The sequence below is a fragment of the Myxocyprinus asiaticus genome, chromosome 31 (assembly GCF_019703515.2).
Source record: "Myxocyprinus asiaticus isolate MX2 ecotype Aquarium Trade chromosome 31, UBuf_Myxa_2, whole genome shotgun sequence".
Taxonomy (NCBI): domain Eukaryota; kingdom Metazoa; phylum Chordata; class Actinopteri; order Cypriniformes; family Catostomidae; genus Myxocyprinus; species Myxocyprinus asiaticus.
This window is the reverse complement of record NC_059374.1, coordinates 37,271,242-37,292,348: the sequence shown is the minus strand read 5'-3', so window position 1 is coordinate 37,292,348 and position 21,107 is coordinate 37,271,242. Positions and strand designations below refer to the sequence as shown.

The 21,107-nt window shown below is 37.8% G+C and overlaps 1 protein-coding gene across 1 annotated transcript in view; it reads right to left on the bottom strand.

Annotated features, from left to right (window-relative positions):
- LOC127422473 (roundabout homolog 1-like) overlaps positions 1–21,107 on the bottom strand; it is a 375,425-nt gene that overhangs the window by 319,653 nt on the left and 34,665 nt on the right. Inside the window, exon 2 of the mRNA XM_051666005.1 lies at positions 19,145–19,281. Coding sequence (XP_051521965.1) covers positions 19,145–19,238 — 94 coding nt within the window. The 5' untranslated portion in view covers positions 19,239–19,281. The remainder of the gene's footprint in view (positions 1–19,144; positions 19,282–21,107) is intronic.

Here is a 21,107-nt window from a genome sequence, read left to right as displayed (position 1 = left end):
GCCATATAATGAACGGCTTATCCAGAGAAGTGAAGCTGTTGTCAAAAACATAAAAACTTAAATTGCTTAATTTGGCTTTCCACCAAAATAAAAGCTCATTTAACTACATGTGTGAAACTGAAGAAATTGCAACAGAAATATACCACTATTGTATTGTAAAATGTAATATTCAATGTAGTAATACATATTTATAATAATAATTAAATAATAATTACATTATATTTAAGAAATACAGGTATTTCACAAGCTGGAATGATGTTGATTATAAATATATTGTTGACTGAAACATTGTTGAAAAAATTATGATAAAATAGTTCAGTCTAATAATAATAATAATAATAAAAATCTTACCCAATATTTGAGTGTGCAATGTATTTTTATACTTTGTTGAGTATTGTGTCATTAGCTTTGGAAAATGTTAACGCCAAACTCTTATTAAATCAATTCTAAGTCAAGTCTGCACTTTGCACGACGAGCATTATTTGTATGATGCAAAGAGAGCAAACTATGTACAGTATAGCATTCCAAATAAGTCACTTATCAGGTTCCATTTCAGTTAGGATAATGCATTAGAGATTATCTGCCTATGTAGGAAGTAACGAGTAATGCAGCATACTAGGTTTTGGAAAAGAGCTTGTGTGTGCTGTATGTGAATGGGTGTTTTTTACAGCAGGTTAACTGCTGTAAAGACAAATAATAAAATTCACTATCTTGACATGTTGTTTGTGGTTTAGTGTGGGTGTAAAAAACAGAATTCAAATATAATTGCAGTATTATAGTGACCTGTGAATATCGTCTCTCTCTGTTCTGTGGTTACAGCGCTCTCATCCCCAACATCCTTCAGGTGTTCGGAATCGGGATGCAGGCCAATAACATTTCAACCCCATTTTGTCTTCGTCAGCACTGTGTTCCGCTGCTAGTGTGGCATTGCTGCGTAAAAGCCAATGTCATCCTGAAGTTCAAATCATGAGATGTATTTTAAGAAGCTGTGGAGTCGATATACAAAAATATTTCTTGTGTTTCAGGAGCACATATTTCTCCTTCTCTATGTACCACTACTGTCTGCCAATAATGTATAAAATGTACTGGACAAAATTACATTTCTTGGTTGACCGATATTTCCAGCATTCACAAAGCCCCTTATGTTGTATGGTAAAAAAAGAAAATCAGACAGGTTTGGAACACGAGAGTGTTCCCTTGGTCCACTAAAACACCAAATTCAGGGCTATAACCCCTATTTGTGAGTGTGTGTTTTAGAGAGAGAGGAAGGCGAGACAATAAATAAGATATAGATTTGAAGTGAGATTGTGAAAATGTGTTTTCCATCTGTATTTTAATGTGTTTGCACTCAAGTCATTGATCAAGTAAACTTGTGTTCTGTGCATTGGGAGCATTTCCTTTAATTAAAGATCTCACAGGCTACTACACCAACCAAGGTAAAACTGTAAATCAAGATGATCTTTTATGCAGTTCCGAGACTCCACAAAACAATGATTACATTAAGATTAATTTAACGCAAAACATATAAGCTGTTGTTCAAATGAATCAGTTGAAGAAGTAGTAAACACTGCGGATAAAACACACTTTGTTATTCTATTTTTGATTCATCAGTGCATGATTTAGCCAAAAGATTTACTAGATTTAAAGGGATAGTTCACCTGAAAAAGAAAATTCTGTTATTTACTCACCTTCGTGTCATTTCAAACACGTATGACTTACTTTCTTCTGTAGAACACAAAAGGAGATGTTTAGAAGAAAGTTGACGCTGCTCTTTTACATATAATGAAAGAGAATGGTGACCAGGTGCTGTGAAACTCCAAAAATGATAAAAAGCACCATAAAAGAGGTTCATACAACTCCTATTGTACTATATTCCAAGTCTTCTGAAGACACACAACAATTTATGTGAGAGGAAAGGACTGAAATGAAAGTCGTTATTCACTGATAATCTTTTTCTCTGATGTAACTGTGAAAATGGTAAGGGTTGGGAACAACATTAGTAAATAAGACAGAATTTTCATTTTTGGATGAACTAACCCTTTAATTGTCTAGTACAAATCTGTATAAAGCTGGAAAAAAAAAATTATCCCTGAGAGTTACTGAAAACATTGTAAAACACAATCTTGCCGTGGAGATCAATTGGATAAAGGCTAACCAAATGCACAGTGCTGATAAAGCCAGATAATACACTCCCTGCTTTTCATTTCCTAAAAGATGTTATGACCATGAGCCTGAAAAGAAGGCATCTGCCACAAAACAGCCCAATATCATTCAAGTTACGGAGGAAGTAAACAGCGAGAGAGAGAGAGATGAAGAACCACAGTAGCAATGTCCCTGCCTAATTTTTGTTCTTGCTCAGAAAAAAAACAATTTCTATCAGGCAGAACATTCAGCTAGATAAAATAGCCCATGTAATCAGTGCTATTCCTTACAAATACATTTTATATAAATTGAAAACCATCTGTTTTTTTTTTTGTTGTTGTTGTTGTTTTTGGTCTGCACAGGAGAAACATCCGGGCTCTATTCTAAAACCAAGTGTGCTGGCTTACTATCTGCAGACTACATACTGTAGGCAGCTGCCTTCTAAAGCCAAGTCCACACTAATATATTTTCATTTGAAAACACATCGATTTTGCTAAGTTTTTCGCCTCTCATCAACACTAGAATGGCATTTTACTCCACCTAAAATTGAAACTTTCAAAATACTCTCCATAACTGCATACTTTGGAAAACTATGATATTAGGAAACTGAAAATGGAGTTTTAAAACGAAAACAAATTTCGGCTGAACGTGGTCTAACACCCTGTCTACACCGGATGCGAACATTGTGTCAAAAGCATAACTTGACACTTGAGAATTAATTTTAACTGAAGAGTTTGGAGATAGAGTTTGGGGTTAGTGTGTTACTAAGCGATACGATACTCTAATACACATTAAATTACACAGCACAAAAAATTGCTTTATCATCAATTTAGAATTCAAAATATGTAACACTTTTTTAATACTTTTCAGTATTGAATGAATTTTAAATAAACTGTAACGATGCTAGCACTGGCAATAATGAAGACAATGACGATGAAGAAGTGTAGAGAACCCAAGTGCAGTTTATTTACAAATGTGATAACCTATAACCCTAACTACAAACGTGAAACATAAAACATAAACATGAACTTGACTAGACTTAAAACTTGACTTGACATAAACATAACATGGCTTGACTTGGCTAGAACAAAACACATCCACATACATTCACATTCAATACTTGACAAAAGACAATGGAAAACATGAGGGCTTAATACAAGACATGGGAGAACAAGACAAACAAGTTAATCAATGAACAGACAGAACTCTAACAAGATAATTAAACAATAAACCAATGAAAACATGACACATGACCATGGAGGGAAAACATGAAATCACATGACAAGGGAACAGGAACTAAACTTTTCAAAATAAAAGACATGAATCAACAAAATACACATGACATATCCCCCCCCCACAAAGGGGTGGCTCCCGACACCCCAACACATAATCAAAACACGTAAAACATGACATAAATTCAAAGTTCTGTAGGGAGCTGGGGGGGGGGGGCTTGTGTCTTGAGGCGTGGGGCGTGGCGTGGTGAGAAAGGGTGAGGGGCATGGAACCAGGGAAAAGTCCGTGGGGGGTGAAGCCATGAGAGGCTCGAGGGGCGGAGCCATGGAACTTGGAGCCCGGAGTGTAGCCGAAGACTCGAAGGGCCAGGGCGGAGCCGATGGCAGAGAGGACCAAGGCGGTGCTGGAAGCTCGGAGGAGCAAGGTGGAGCTGGGGGATCGGAAGACTGAGGTTGAGCCGGTGGGACTAAGGACCAAGGTGGAGCCGTAGGGAAGGAGGTCCCCAGTGGAGCTGACAGATCGGAGGGAGGAGGCGCAGCCAGAGGATCGGAGAGCCAAAGCGGAGCCAGGTGACCAACAGACTAAGGAGGAGCCGGAAGGACGAGGGACCCCGACAAAGCCGACAGGCTGAAGGACCGCAGTGGAGTCGAGGGAATGCCGAGCTGAGGCAATCTCGAGGGACCGACAGGCCAAGGCACATTCCAGGGCTCGGAGGGTCCAGGCGGGGTCGGAGGGCCGAAAGTTCCCCTTGCCTGCTCAGGAGAACTAAGGGTGGGTATAAGGGTGGGAACCATCTCTAGGTCCAATTGCTCAGGTGTGGCTGTGACGTGTAATGGAGAAGGCTGAGGCATTGCTGTGACATGGCATGGAGCAGGCTGAGGCATTGCTGTGACGTGGCATGAAGCAGGCTGATGATTAAGACAATGACGATGAAGTGTAGAGAACCCAAGTGCAGTTTATTTACAAACGTGATAACCTATAAACCTAACTACAAACGTGAAACATAAAATTTAAACATGAACTTGACTAGACTTAAAACTTGATTTGACAAAACATAACATGGCTTGACTTGGCTAGAACAAAAAACATCCACATACATTCACATTCAATACTTGACAAAAGACAATGGAAAACATGAGGGCTTAAATACAAGACATGGGAGAACAAGACAAACAAGTTAACCAATGAACAGACACAACTCTAACAAGATAATTAAACAATAAACCAATGAAAACATGACACATGAACATGGAGGGAAAACATGAAATCACATGACAAGGGAACAGGAACTAAACTTTTCAAAATAAAAGACATGAATCAACAAAATACACATGACATAAACACTCACTGAGCACTTTATTAGGTACACCTATACACCTACTTATTCATGCGATTATCTAATCAGCCAATCATGTGGCAGCAGTGCAATGCATAAAATCATGCAGATACATGTCAGGAGCTTCAGATAATGTTCACATCAACCATCAGAACGGGGAAAAATGTGATCTCAGTGATTTTAATCGTGGCATGATTGTTGGTACCAGACGGGCTGGTTAGAGTATTTCTGTAACTGCTGATCTCCTGGGATTTTCACGCACAGCAGTAGAGTTTACTGGCAAAAACAAAAAACATCCACTGAGCGGCAGTTTTGCGGACTGAAATGCCTTGTTGATGAGAGAGGTCAACGGAGAATGGCCAGACTGTTTCGAGCTGACAGAAAGTCTATGGTAACTCAGATAACCACTCTGTACAATTGTAGAGAGCAGAATAGCATCTCAGAATGCACAACATGTCGAACACTGAGGCGGATGGGCTACAACAACAGAAGACCACGTTGGGCACTTTATTAGGAACATAGTGTTCCTAATAAAGTGCTCAGTGTGTGTATATAATTTAAATTTCTCTCACTTTGTCCATCATCTTGGATGGGTTTAATTAACTCGTTGCAGTGCATTACAGGGTTGCCTTCTCAGCAAAAAATACACATGATGTTTCCTTAGAATTTGGCCTGAAGAAGGTATCTTAGAAGAAAGCACAATCATGCTTCGTACCATGTACCTTCGTGTTCCACAATGCTGTCTACTGTACATATGCAGCTTGCTAGGTTTTGGACTGCAGAGTAGCTCTGTACTGCTCAAGCATTTGGGACAATTCAGAAAGCCAACAAACATCTGCAGGGTTCATAATTTGTCATTGAATTCTCATGACTCATAAAATAGTACCACTCTTGATTAAAGGTAAGAGCAGACAGAAAGTGAAGAGGGCACAAAACACTCTTTATTCTAAGGAGAAGATTTGCTGTTCTGTTCACCAGTAGAGCATCCAGTCTCCAGGCTACAAAACAAACCCCTGAGCAGCTCATTAAACACATACCAACACAATGCACATCAATATTTCATAATGCGCATACAGGTGCTTCAGATTACACACACAAAACACACACTCCCCGGGATGGCAATAAATACAGAATTATAGGGAGGTGGGCATGCATATGAATATATGAGCACTGATTAATCTAACATTTTGTGTATTTGAAATGCTAAAGCCTGTCATGCAAATGATTGGCTACTATTACCTTCCAGAACTTGCTCTGGCAAGCACAGTGGCTTTAACTTCCATTTTAATTTCTGTTTCACAAAAATTTCTCCAGAAGTGGCGATTTTGTTCTGTTAAACACATGGAATAGAAACGCTGCTTGTGGTGATGGGGGCGTGGCCGAGCGACGTCTGTAGAGAGCGAGGCCGGGAGAGGAAGAGTGGTAAGGATCGACACCTGTGGGAAATTATCTCTAACAGCTGTTCTGTGTTGCAGTGAGAGCTGGAGAGGGATAAAAGGGCAGTCCAGACCTCCGGAGAGGAGAGAGACAGACACACGGATCTGTGTGTGTGTGCGTGTGCAGTATATTGCACAGTATATTTGTGTGTAGACTGAAAAGTGTGCAAAATAAAGAATTATGTGGACTGTTCACTTGGCCCCTGCTTCCTCCTTCATAAAAAAGAAAACGATCTTTCACAGTGGTGTCGAAACCCGGGAATTAGGAGGAAGCTTGTGTGATGTTGTTTTTTTTTTTTACTCAACAGCCAAGGCCACGTATTTTTCAGCCTCTTTTTATCACTGAAACTGTTATTTAATCCTAAGCTGCACATAAAAAGTGACACCAACACAAGCTAAAACTATCAACTAAGCTGCTGAAGTACTATAGCCGAGGGGTGCACAACACAACCAAATTAGCAAAGCAAATAAAAGCTGAAAACACAACCAAAATAAGCCACAACACAATGAAATTAAGCCATAACACAACAGAAAAGCCACAACACAACGGAAAAAGCTACAAAACAACAAAGTTATCACAAAAAAAAAAAAAAATTTTTTTTTTTATAAAAACGCTGTACTTATTTGTCCTTAAGTTCTCTGGCCAATACCTTGTTGGGTTTCTACCAGAACTCTTAATGCACATAACTTCAACATCAACTTTTGCTCAAATCTGTACCATGCAATAATGCGATGTCACAGTACCTGCAGCAATTCCTGCATACAGGTAGCTCTTATAAGGTGTGCTGCTACCACGAAAATGGGCTGTATGCAGGCTGTAGCTCCCTCTTGGATGTCAAAGCGCTCAGAGGAAACGCTCAGCTCCCTGGTCAAATGTGTGACATGCAGTGGGACGAGCAGCTCTCTGCATCTTCCAAGCAGACTCATGATCCCTCATGCACTGCCAAAACTGTTTATTTTCTGTTAACTTTGCTGTGCTGTGCTGTTGCTTAATTCCATTGTGTTGTGACTTATTTCTGTTGTGCTGTGGCTTTTCCATTGTGTTTTCAGCTTTTGTTTGCTTTGTTAATTTGCTTTTATTGTGCACTCCTCAGCCACCATACAAACACTTTAGCATCCCAAACAGAGGCCCTAAACCTACACCAAACCCTTGTCTAAATGTAAAGAGACATCGACACTGATTGCTTCAGCAGAACCACGACTCTCCTGGCAACATAAACACAAAGTAACGAAGACAATGCAGCTGTGCACCATCAATTCCAGCTTCACGTCTTCTCCGTCCTTCGTTCCCACTCTTTTCTCATGCAAAACCACTCGGCCACTCCAGGGAAGAGGAGAGATGCAGACAATTATTTCCTGGCCCGGACGTAGTGGAGCTATGATTGACAAATGAAAAGATTGAAAAAGCCTTTCTTTTAAATAGGAAGAGTGCTGCCAAATCAGAGATCATCTTTAATATCTCACCTGGGAGAAGAGGAGAAAGCGAGAAGGAAATGGAAACTGGCATCATTCAATTCTTTCAAAAGCAACGCTAAATGTCGCTCTTAAAAAAGGAGCCGTGTCATGCCGCGCTAGAATAACACTACATATTTATGATTGCCCTCGCAGAGAGATCAATACAGTACAATTCACTCATCGGTTAAATGGAAAAAGGTTCACAACTCTATAATGACCGGACGCTTGCATGGATAGCACCGTAGTCATTCCGGCTAAGTCAATAAAACCAATAATTAACAAGCTCTGAATGTTACAGCACATTTGTGCAAAACAATTTAATTCAAAAGATCCCAACCTAAAAGAGTGCAACAGTTGATTCTTAATGAAAACATATAAACATTTTAAGTCAGACCTACCATGAGTTTTGAGGTTAAGCGATGATATATCCATCTGTTGAAGCCATACATGTGATTTTAATTTCATACAAAAAATAAAATAAAATAAAAAACAGCCGAATTCCCGTTGAAGTGCTACACCACCTACTGATTCTACTCAGAGCTGTTCATATCCTCGGATTTCGGACATTATTAGTTTCTAATCGTTCTATGGTATACTTCAATGGCAACGTTTATTACATCAATATGGATCAATGTGTGGCTTTGTTGTTGATGACAGCAAAATATTATTAAAGGAATATTCCGAGTTCGATACAAGTCAAGCTCAATTGACAGCATTTGAGGCATAATGTTGATTACCACAAAAAAATTATTTTGACTCATCCATCCTTTTCTTTAAAAAATCAAAAATCAGTTGGAAGTGAATGGGGCCAATTTTTTGAGGGTTTAAATGCAGACATTTAAAGCTTTATATAAGCTCTTACATTAATTCTTCTGTTTAAACGTGTATTATTTGAATTGTAAAGTTTTTTTTAAATCATCATTTTTACAGTCATTTTAGGGTTTTAGGGTTTGTTGACATTATATCATCATGGCAGCAAAGTTGTAAAATTGGCTATAACTTTACATAGAAAAGGTTAGTAAGTGATTTTATCACCTTAAAATCATGTTAACACATACTGTTTATGTCTTTTGGCTATACTTTTGAAACAGTGAGTATTTTAATGTTTATGAATTAGCTCCCATTCACTTCCATTGTACAGTAAGTGCCTTAGTGGAACACAGATTTTTGCTTGTTTTTTATTTTGTATTTTTTTAAGAAAAGAAGGGGCAAGTCAAAATGAATTTTTGTGGTAATCAATATTAAGCCACAAATGCTGTCGATTGAGCTTAATATGTACTGAACCCGGAATATTCCTTTAATTCATGTTTATGTTCTTACAAACTGTTTAAGAACAAAAAAGGTAACAGTGGCTATAATAAAATGGCATATCAAACAGAAATGTATACTAATAGTAACTGTTAGTTAAAAGCCGCTGCCATTTTGGGTTCTTTTTAAATGATGTCATGATGGTCAAGTGGGAGCTTTCATAGAATTCCAAGTTTACAACTTTTAATTATGAGTTCTATGAAGACGTGAATGGTTTTTACAAGTTGGAATCTTGTAATAGCAGTAATTCCGAAATGACTTGGACTCACCATTACTTCAGAATAGTTGCTGTTATCATGGTAACTAAATCTGTGCTGAAAGAGCTCAACAACGACCGCCTACTCTCATGAAGCATTTCGAATGACACAGACATAATCAAGTCGGTCTTCCTACACTTAAACTACTTATATATTTGTGTATGTCTGAATATTCTAAGATAAGACGTTTTCTTTTAATACTTATAATCAATGACTATAGATCAATTGTTTTATGTTGTGTCATCGTTTTTTAATAGTTGGGTTTTAATGATTCAATGGGATGAGTAGTTTATTGCCTCAAAAGTACATAATCTTGCACCTTTGCCTTTTTATTGATTATTTGTTTTGTTTTTTTACATTAAATGTTTGCTTCAAATCCCAAAATTGTAATGTTGAGATGTACCTTGGAGCTGTTTGGTTTGGTTCATGTCTTTGAACTCTTAGAATTCTTACTCTTAGAATTCCTATGGAGAATATGAATGGGGAAACATTATTCTGGAACCAAGGCCACTGAAACTGTAGCAATATGACAGCACAGTTTAGCAGGACATTTTTGGTACATTTTTAGGCTTATGAAGATGCCTAACATTTTCTTTCTCTCCTATTCTATAGAGTCTTTTAGATGCAAAGGAGTACGAATGCATGCTGGGTAAACAGCAAATTGTACTGACAGAGTGGCCCTCTTCAGCAAATCACAAATTACTGCAATCTTACTCATACATATGCACACAGACACACACATTTAAGCATAAGCAATGACAGACATCAAACACCCACCATTTGCACAATATAAAAAGGTGTAAGAGCTCTCTGACACGATATCTGAATGCAGCCGAATGGGCGGAAAAAACTGGGAATCTCATTTTCCACCATGGCACGTAACCTCATGGATTTCCTATCACAGCCTTGTTGAGACCCCTGTCTGACCTGTCCTTCCTTCGTTTGCACAGGGTGAGGTCTGATTTGAGACAAAGACACATAGTCAAGGGGAAAAAGAGGAAAAATGCTTGTAAAAAACAGATATGTATGGAGCTTAAGGAATAGTTTACCCAATAATTATTTGATCACCCTCAAGTCATTTCTAATTGATATGATGGATAAAACATTTTTGCCCTGTGTCATGGAACAAAATTACAGTGTAGGTTTGAACTATTATACATTTGAGATATTCTGTTTCTAAATGATGACAGATAAACTACGCCACACACAAAGTCAATATTGTGCCAAGACTCCAGTGATATGCTTCTAAATTGACAATATATCCTCTCTTTTTTCAAGTTATCAACAAACATATGAAGCTGACTAACACTGTCCTCCTTGGCTGGGATGTGAGTCGAAACCGAGATGTTAAACGAGGAAATTATTGTCACATTGCTTTGATATTTCGAGTATGATCACAAACCACAATCTTGTAGCGAACAAGTTGAGATTTAACAAGTGTGTCAATACTGCAGACACAACAAATGCTACGAGAAATAAGTCATCATTGCTTGGCAGACAGCCTGCTGGGAGACGACAGCAACAGAGAAAATCTGCAGGGTGTGCATCAGTGGAGGAGAAGAGAAAATAAATTGTGTGATGGCTGAATATCAGCTTCTGTGGCGATTTGAGTGACTGACTGCTGCTTTGTTTGATATGTGACATATAACATCCAGATATGAATTTCATCAAATGCTTGACAAGCCAAACCACCAAGTCAGAGACAAGCAAGGACAGGTAAAGCTGTCCAATATACATTCAGATGTCATTTTAAAGCATTTAAAGAAAGTTATTTGCCCATGAACACTCATAAACATAAACAGAGATATAAAAGAATGAACATGTATCGTGTTAATGAGAACAGAATTTCCCAGCAACAACAGCCTTGGTGGGCATATTCATATTTTGTCCATCATATTCTTATTTGCTTATTTATATTTGCCACTTTTGATACAGGCAGTAGATAGAGGACAGGAAATTATGGGGTGAGAAAGAGGGGGGAACTGGATTGGGACATGACGCAGGTCAGATTCTTGCATCTCCCACATGAGCACCACAACTGAAAGGAATATTTAAATACAAGCTCATACAAGTTAAGCTCAATCGACAGCATTTGTAGCATAATGTTAATTACCACAAAAATGTATTTGGACTTATCTCTCCTTTGTTTAAAAATAATAATCTGGGTTACAGTGATGCACCTACAATAGAAGTGAATGGGGCCAATCTGTAAACGTTAAAACACACACTGTTTCAAAAGTATAGCCAAAAGACGCGAACAATATGCATGTTAACCTGATTTTAGGGTGATAAAATGTAAAGCTATATTCAATTTTACAATTTTTGCTGTCATGATGACATAACGCAGTAAACCTTTTAAACAACGATGATTTAAACAACTTTAAGTGCTTTTATAAAATTATAAGCTTCACAATTTTGCCTTTAACACTCATGTATTGTTCGGGTAATTTTTTACCCATTTTAATTGTTCTTTAAAGGTGCAATATGTAACAATTTTCACGTAACATTCGTCTTTTTTTTGCCAATATGTGAACAGTTTGTAACACAATTTAATAAATGAGCCCTTCCCAGACTTCCTAGGTTGCCTATTAAAGCCTGTAGACTGATTTTCATGCGAAGGGAGCGGGTCGCTTTTGCAGGGAAAATTCAAAGGATGTGACGTTTATACGCGCTCCCGAGAGCCTTGCCTCAGTGCTTCCGCTATTCAACAGCGACAACAAACTGCAACACTAGGTAATGTTATCTTAGAGATGGAATCCAGCAAACGGCTACATAAACTCTGAGTGAGCCAAAAAAACATTTATCTTCTGAATCCCGTCTGGCTAAGCGGGAACGTGATCGTGGTCGAGCGAAAACTAGAGTGAACATCGGCAGGGCATTTGATTCCTGGAGGGACCTTCGTTCGGTTTTGGGGATCAAAACCGACCCTGAATTGGCGTTCTTCTTACTGGACAGGTAAGCTTACATCACTGCAAAGCATGTGAAATATAGTGCCATAAGGATTGATCTGTGTAATTTTAGCTAACTTGATCTTGCCTGCTAATGCTGACGAATTGCAAGCTACCTTACTTCGTAACTTTCCAATAATTTAAACGATCTTCTCTTTATACTAAATGTCAGGTATACAGGAGAAATTTAAGCAAATATTCTGGTTTCTTATTCGTAGTACAACATATGGCATACAAAACATACAATAGTGCAACATAACAGTGCAGTGCAACAGCACTGTCTGGTATAGTTCGGTAGTATGTAGCTGTATGTGTGTATCAGTATGCTATGTTAGCTGATAACTAGTTTTAGTTTAGTCTCAAAGCTTGTAGTAAAACAATCATAACTGTGTAATTTTAATTATGCCACCTCATCTGTCAGCATAATGCCGGTGGATCACGTTCAGCCTCTTTGTACATTATGTCATTGTTTTGGTCGATCCTCGCAACAGGTAGCTGGCTGCAGTTCACTTAACGGCCACATGGGTCATTAATAACAAGGGTTTCTGAATCTTACATACTGCACCTTTAATAAAAATGGTATCCTTTATCTGAGTGGTACAAGACTTGGCAACTTTTTCTCCACTTGCTATCTGAACACACCCACAAAAAAAAAAAAAAAAAAAAAATAATAATAATAATTATCTTGACTTTATTCAAAAAGTCTCAGTGGTCATTAAATAAATTGACATTTGTAATGTTCAGGTCAAAACTGACCAGCCATAGAAAATGAATGGGAGAAAAAAATGCACAACTTTAGTGTTTTTACTTTAGTGAAATTAGTGTTGTTACATATCTTTAAAAAAGAAATAATTATATTATACTTGAATGTTTGGGTCAATTTTGTGACTCACAAACAAACAATGCACAATGGTTAAATCCACCAAAAATTTGCCCCATTAATTTCCATTGTACTGTAAATGCCTCGATTTTTGCTTTATATATATATATATATATATATATTTCTTGTGGTCATTATGCCACAAATACTGCTGATTGAGTATAACATGTATTGAACCCAAAATATTCCATGAATGTGTCTGCAGCATGGTAATTTCTACAATAAAATATGAATACTGAATATTAACAAACACATGGATTGTCTGTATTAATATCATTTGTATGTATGAATTCCCAGCTATTGTCATTTGTATGACTGAAAACAACAATAATCTAATGTTATCCATGTTCTCTCGAATCTGAATTTGTAGAGAGATGGTAATGCTTTTGTTGTAAATTTCTTCAACCAATTGCAGATTAAAATTGACTTCCAGGACAGAATGCAGACGATGCATCTTTCTTTATTATCTGGAACATTATTAGGATTTCCCTTGATAACTCCATTGTGTGGGCTGTAAATGTTTGTTCTGTCAGCAATTTGAAAACTTAATAGTGGCTCATATTCCTTCATCTTTTCATCCTTTTCTCAATTACAGGAAAGCCTCTGAACTCACTCACTCTCACAGACAGATTACCTCACATGAATGGGCTGCATTTCTGTTATTAGTTTTCTTTCCTACTTCTGATTTGCATTAATCACATCATAAAGCAGAGGGAATTGTGATGATCTTGATGCTGGTTTATCTGCTGTCTACACATTTAAGTTTCCTTCCTGTCAAGAAAGACACACTTGTGAATTTTGACTTAACTGAATCGTGGCTGCTATTCCATTTTTCTTCTACTCATAAAATCACCATGACTAAATACTGTATATAGAGTCTGATCTAGACTCTAACACAAAAGAGATGGATGGATGGATGGAACAATAGAATGATAGAACGAACAAACTATCTATCTATACATACAGTACATATAATATCTATATGTCATCATCTGTAATATTTCAATACTTATATCCATAATATATTGACCTCTGTGTGTGAAAATGAGAAAAGAAGGGATTGAAGGTGGAACTGTGTAAATATGAGAAGACTGACTGTAGGTCAGAGCTGAATATCTGACCAAATATATAACACAGCAGATTTGGTAGCTGTGCATCATGGGAGCGGACACTTGGAGAAGCCTTGTGTTCATCTCTCATGCTCTGCTGACAGCAGCACTTTGGTCCGCATATGTTCTGTTGCCCCTGCCACACCAAGGCTCTTCGTCAGTGTCCTACCCTCAGTGATTAAATATGTAGTTAATACAGCACTGTAAGAATACTGAATTATGCTGGAGCCTCTGTGACCTTTTTTGAAATTACAGGGCCACTTGTGCGAGACGACTGCAGCACTTTATAACAGGTGCTGCCTGGAACACAGCCTGAAGGAGAATGCACTCCCATTCCCTTACATACACCACCTCTTCATTGAAAGCCACAGACACAGTTCCGATTTAAAGGTGAAGTGTGTCATTTTTTTCTGTGAATATGTAGAGACAACTATAGGTAAGCCATTTGTAGGCTGATTTACTACAAAAGTGTAAAGACTGAGAATCTGTGGTGATATCAAAACATTGCTCTGTTTGTTTGTGTATCTGGCCACTGCAGTATTGGCTCAGCTAATGGTGTGAGTTTGGGATTATGCTATTTGTTTGGACCGACAAATGACAGGCTGGGGGTGTGTTTAAGAAACTTTGTTTTTGAAAATTTTGAATTCTGTTTGGTGATGCTTGTGGTTTAAAAATGACACACCATATCTTTAAAGGTGTTGTAAATGATTTTTTCATGGAAAAGTATGCAAAAAATGTTCCTAATCCATTAAAGATATTAATGAAATAAGTGTCCTGAGATTTCTCATCAGTTTCTGTGACAGCTGTAGACTTTGTAAACAGCAAACAAAAAAGTGTCAGCGGACCGCGGACATTGACGCTTTTCACCTGTCAATCATTTTGCTCATTCTCATTTGAAGCGGATAATTGAGGCTAAGATTCATAATGTTTGTCAGTTGTGGGTGCTATTGTGCCACTGTTGAATTTGACAGCAACAGAAACAATGCTGTTGTTTTGCTTGGTTTTTGTCTCAAAATGATCTTTGAAAAATCGCTTACAGCACCTTTAAGACCACTCTTTCATTGGCGACTTGATTAATGTAAGTGGTGTTCCCCCATGCAAAACTCACTGCCACAATGCTATGATGTTTTCAGTGGTTACCAGGGCATTGCAGTGTGGTTGCTGAAGTGTTCAGTTGCTTTACCGTTACTGGGGTGATCTGGTTGGTTACTTACTTTCCCAAGTAAAAAGAGTCCACCCAATTCTGATTCCTAGTTAAGGCTCAGGTCCCAATGCAAGTCTATGTGATTTTCACCTGTTTATCATCTTAAGTCTGATCACTTAGAATTGTATTGGGATACCATCACTTCAAAGACATCAGTGAATTACAGACTGAATTAATCTCTTTTACTCAGGGGCTTCCTGTTTTATTGAATTTGTTAAAATTCAGCCTATCCAATTACTGTCTCGGTTTTTAGCCATGTTCCCATTTTTACCCAAGCAAAACATTCTTCTCTAAGGGTTTTATAAATCAATCACCAAAGATTAGCAACCGAGTTTGTATGATTTCAGCCAAGCCATAATCTCCACTTGTACAGATACACCATTCACCTAAATGATGTGCCATTTAACTGGTAATGTCCGCTCTTGGCACACGGCACAGGAAAGCTTTTTACCGATGAGACGGGTACAAATCACACGGTGAAAAGAAATGCTTCTCCTCCGACCCTCACCTCTACAGAAGAGCAATCGAACATTACTTTGCGCAGCACTTTAGAAATTGCCTTGTAATTGTGTTTGTTTAAAAAACGTTGATTTCAGCGCCATATTTTCATTTTTCTCTTGTCTGGGACAGGGCCATTATTGAAACAGGCTTGAGTGGACTGAGGTTGTTATAGACAAGTACAGAGGGAATAAATGGAAAGTTTTATGGAAGTCATTTACAGCTGAAATGCTTTAAACAAATGCCTATGTAATTCAGCAAGAAAAAACATCTGATGTAAAGAATGTTTCCAAGTTGACAGGTATATTTAGTAGTGATGGGAAAATCGGATGATTTTACTGACTTGGATCTTTGAGTCTCGTTCAGAAAAATGAATGAATCTATAAAAAATTATAATGCAGCCAAGGACAAATTATGAGAAACAGAAAGATTAGTTTACCTCTGGAATCTTCTTGTCCAAGTCATTCGTTCTTTTGTCACGTGACAGCCGTATAGACGTGCATAGCGTATAAGGCTGTCACGTGACAAAAGCACGAACGACTCGGACCAGATGACTCGAGAGGTGAACTAATAATTTCTGTTTCCTGTGTGAGCAATGCATAGCATATACGGCTGTCACGTGACAAAAGAACGAATGACTTGGACAAGAAGACTTGAGAGGTGAACTAATCATTTCTGTTTCCTGTGTGAGCAATGCATAGCATATACGGCTGTTACGTGACAAAAGAACGAATGACTCGTACCAGATGACTTGAGAGGTGAACTAATCATTCCTGTTTCCTGTGTGTGTGCATAGCGTATATGGCTGTCACGTGACAAAAGAACGAACGACTCGGACCAAATGACTCGAGAGGTGAACTAATCATTTTTGTTTCCTGTGTGAGCAATGCATAGCATATACGTCTGTCACATGACAAAAGAACGAATGACTTGGACAAGAAGACTCGAGAGGTGAACTAATAATTTCTGTTTCTTGTGTGAGCCATGCATAGCGTATATGGCTGTTACGTGACAAAGAACGAAAGACTCGGACCAAAAGAGTTGAAAGGTGAACTATTCGTTTCTGTTTCCTGTACAGCGCCTATGCGGTTTTCACGTAACAAACGAACGGAGGTTGCGCAATGCGCATGCGCGGTTCAAAATGTACAAATCGTTCATGAATGACCCATCACTAATATTTAGAAAGATCTATAGGTCGATAGAACAACGATAGACTCTGTACATAAGATAGACAAATAGAATGGTAGACAGAACAATCGATAGATAGATATTAGATAGTTAGAACGATAGACAGACAGACAGAACGACAGACAGAGAGAATGACAGACAGACAGAATGATAGACAGGATGACAGAACAAATGACAGATAGACAGACAGAGCGACAGACAGACAAAACACAGACAGAATGTGTGACAGACAGATACACAGACAGAACGAACGACAGACAGATCAACAGACAGACAGAACGAATGAACGAAAGACAGACAGACAGACAGACAGATAGATAGATAGATCTAGTCTACAACTATGACATTTCACCACCAGTTGCATTGCAGTACATCTGAGCTTGACAGGTGGTTAGAGAATGCATCCCATCATGCTCTGCTGTCCACTGTTCATTGTGAGGCTGTAGCATCTGTTTAAAGCTCAGCAACAGATTCTCTGCTTCGCATCAGGTAGAGTGAATTGGATTTCAGAAGGGATGCACCCAGCGCTGTTCCAGCTATGTTCATTAATGCTGCTATATCGGGCACCAGCTATCAAAGCAGCCGCACAGTGAGCAAAAGGCATCTCTGCACGCCCGCTCAGGACAGAAATTACAGCCACCTCCACCAACACCAGAAAAGAACATTAAATCCGGAGAGACACACACACCACCAGACCAAGCTGCCAAGTAAATTGTTTCTGGAGCAGCAGGCAAATGAAAAGGGGGAAAGGGAGATGAGAAGGAGGGAAAAGTAAACAAGTGTGGAGAGGGAATCATAACGGAGCAGAATTTGAAGCAATAAAGGGGGAAATGGTTGAATAACAGGGTTATTTGGGGAGGTATCATCCTGGAAGATGGGAATCAGGGAGGGAAAGGCTGGGAATCAAGATAACATCAGTGAATATTGAGGGCCACAGCAAGAGCTAGTTTCAGAAGACGGTCGTGATAAATTGCAGGAATGAACCACGTTCTGAATGATATGTGCATTATGCTGCGATCTATGGAAAATCTGATGACACGTTCGCTCAAGTGTCCTAAGAGAAAACTTAAAAGCGAAAAGTTACATTGTGAATACTACTGTATGTATGAGATTAATGATCAATTACGATCAGTTAAGTTCTATTTTACAAGACATTAAGCTTTAAAGACAACATGAAATAAAAACTGATCCTATTACTTTCTTAAAATGCATGTTCTTGATCTTATTGCCCATGATTTATTGGAGCACGTTATTCTGAATAAACTAAATTTTGTCTTGACATTGGAGTAGCAATTATTGTAACTTTTAGAAATTGCTAAGTTTGTCTTTTAACTTTTGGGGAAACAATCATATTTTAAGAGCTTAGTTTTTCTTGGCCACAGAGGAAATAAATAAATTGCAGCTGGCCCACAAATGACGTCGCAATTCCCTCTTACTTTCCCTCTTACAAATCCCTTCATTCTGCTATGTATTGCCCACTTTTCAAATCCCGATGGATAAGTTTAAGTCCCACCTTTTTTTATTTTTTCTGGTTGAATATCCCATCTCACTTGGAAAAAGTAAAATGGGTTGCCAAAGGCATTTGATGTTGACTTTAAATGCTTTAAAAAAGGCTATAACGTTGACGCACAAATGCAGAAAGTCTTGTCCTCTTAGTAGTTACACAGTTTTTACACAAACTTTTTGCATCAATTCACGAACCCATGATAAAAGCACACAGGATTAGGATAGCAGTCGTCTTTGACTGATGTCTGTTGATTATCTTGTTCGAATTGCTCTTTCCTTTTAACATTATCCATCATTCAGCTGAAGTGGAGAACTAACTAAACATGAATAGTGTCAATTACACAAACAGACAGCTCATCATATGTCAGAAAAGACAGATGAGACCAGAACCACATGGTAAAAATCACATAAGCCTGTATTGCAAACTATAAAATATAAAAGCCATCTTGACAGAATTACAGAGGGTGATGTGGTAAATAAAGAGTTGTGGAAGCAGAGGTGCAAGTCTTATTATTGCCTACAAATATAATTGTGCACTTGCACAAAGATTTAATGCAATTACATGGCTTATATGTCTATTCCATGTAGCTCTGAATCAGCACTTGGGAATAAAAGCACGTAACAGGATGTTCATGCACTCTTACCTACAACCAAAGGCCCCTCCAACAGCTCTGATTGGACAAACTGCAACAAGGTGAAAAGGACGAGGGGTGTGGCTCCTGACCATGTGATCTGCATGATTCTTATAGACCTGGCATCCCTGAACGTGTCCGAGATTAATCTGGACAAAGAGAAAAAGTAAATATTTAAAATAAATAAATGATGAGCCACTTTTAAAGGTATTATAAAATAGCTGATATACACATCCATAAACAGTAAACTAGTGAAGGCTAGTGAACTTTATTACTTTGTTTGGATTATTATTAATAATAATAACAAGAGTGGTGGTGTTGTAGTGGGCTAAAGCACAGAACATGTAAGCAGAAGTTTGCCGGTTCAATCCCCACAGCCACCACCATTGTGTCCTTGAGCAAGACACTTAAATCCAGGTTGCTCCAGGGGGATTGTCCCTGTAATAATTGCAATTAAGTCACTTTGGATAAAAGCGTCTGCCAAATGCATAAAATGTAAAAAAATTTAAAATGTGTAAAAATGTAATAATATATGTTTCAGCACAACATGATTGAATAAATAAAGCTACTGTAAGATTAATGAATCAATCTTCAAAACTTCCCTACAAAGTCAAAATGCAGTAACAACACCAACAATGAAATCTAAAAAATAGTAATTTGATGTAAATAGCATGTATAGAATTAATAATGTTACATTTTTTTTTTTTTTTTTTTTTTTGTGAGTAAATAAGTTATCAATAGATCAATGCCAATAATAAATATCGGAAAAATACAGCCACCTGTTTGCGTTTAAGGTCTTTTATTAACACACACAAACACACTCGTTTTCAATGACAGCTCTACTTTCCAACACACTTCCTAATTCTCTTTGACCATAATGGCTTGTTTGGAGTAGACACTGTTAGCTTGTTGACTGAAAAGCTTTCTTCTCTTCTTATCGTTGTGCACACAGTAAACATTCTTCCTGTCTTAATTTAAAGGGTTTCCTGTGCACAGAGCTGAAACTGCGGCTGAAAGCTGTGCTATCTGATTAGACCACTGGACCGTGTCACTGTCACACTCATACCTTATCATCCTTTATTTCCGTTGTGTTCTGGCAGCCTGATAGAATTATTGTGGCTAACAATTGCATAATTTGCATGGCATGATGACAGCTGCATTCACCACTATCTGGATGATTGAGGGCAAGTTGCATTTATTTTTCACTCTTGGCTATTTATTTATTTAGTTCTATTTCACTCGTTCACAAAACAAGCACAATAAATAAATAAATAATAAAATCATTAATAATTTTTTTCATCAGTATTTTTGACTTGTTTTCCCAGTAAATATATCTAAACATATTTAAAACAAGATAATTGATAACAATTTACATAAAAAGTAAAATTGTGCAAGATATTAAGAATTGCTTTCAAAAAATATATATAGAATTAAGTTTATTTTCATTTGCCTAATTGGCAACTGATTTTTTTCTTGTTTTAAGTATAAATCAAAAAAAAAAAAAGGTTTATGTTGAAAAAAAAATTTTTTGATAATGCAGTAAGAAAAATTAATTTAACAAAAAATATATTTTCTGAAAACAAGTCATATTATCTTACACAGTTTTTTTTTTTTTTCTCAAGTAACTTAACCTTGTTTTAAAGGGTTAGTTCACCCAAAAATGAAAGTTCTATCATCATTTACTCACCGTGGAACACAAGAAAATATATTTTTTTGGATTTTCTCCCCTTTTCTCCCCAATTTGGATTGCCCAATTCCCAATGCACTCTAGGTCCTCATTGTGGTGTAGTGACTCACCTCAATCCAGGTGGCGGAGGACGAATCTCAGTTGCCTCAGCATCTGAGACAGTCAATCTGCACATTTTATCACATGGCTTGTTGAACGCGCTACTGTGGAGACCTAGCGCGTGTGGAGGCTCATGCTATTCTCCGTGGCATCCACGCACAACTCACCACGCGCCCCACTGAGAGCGAG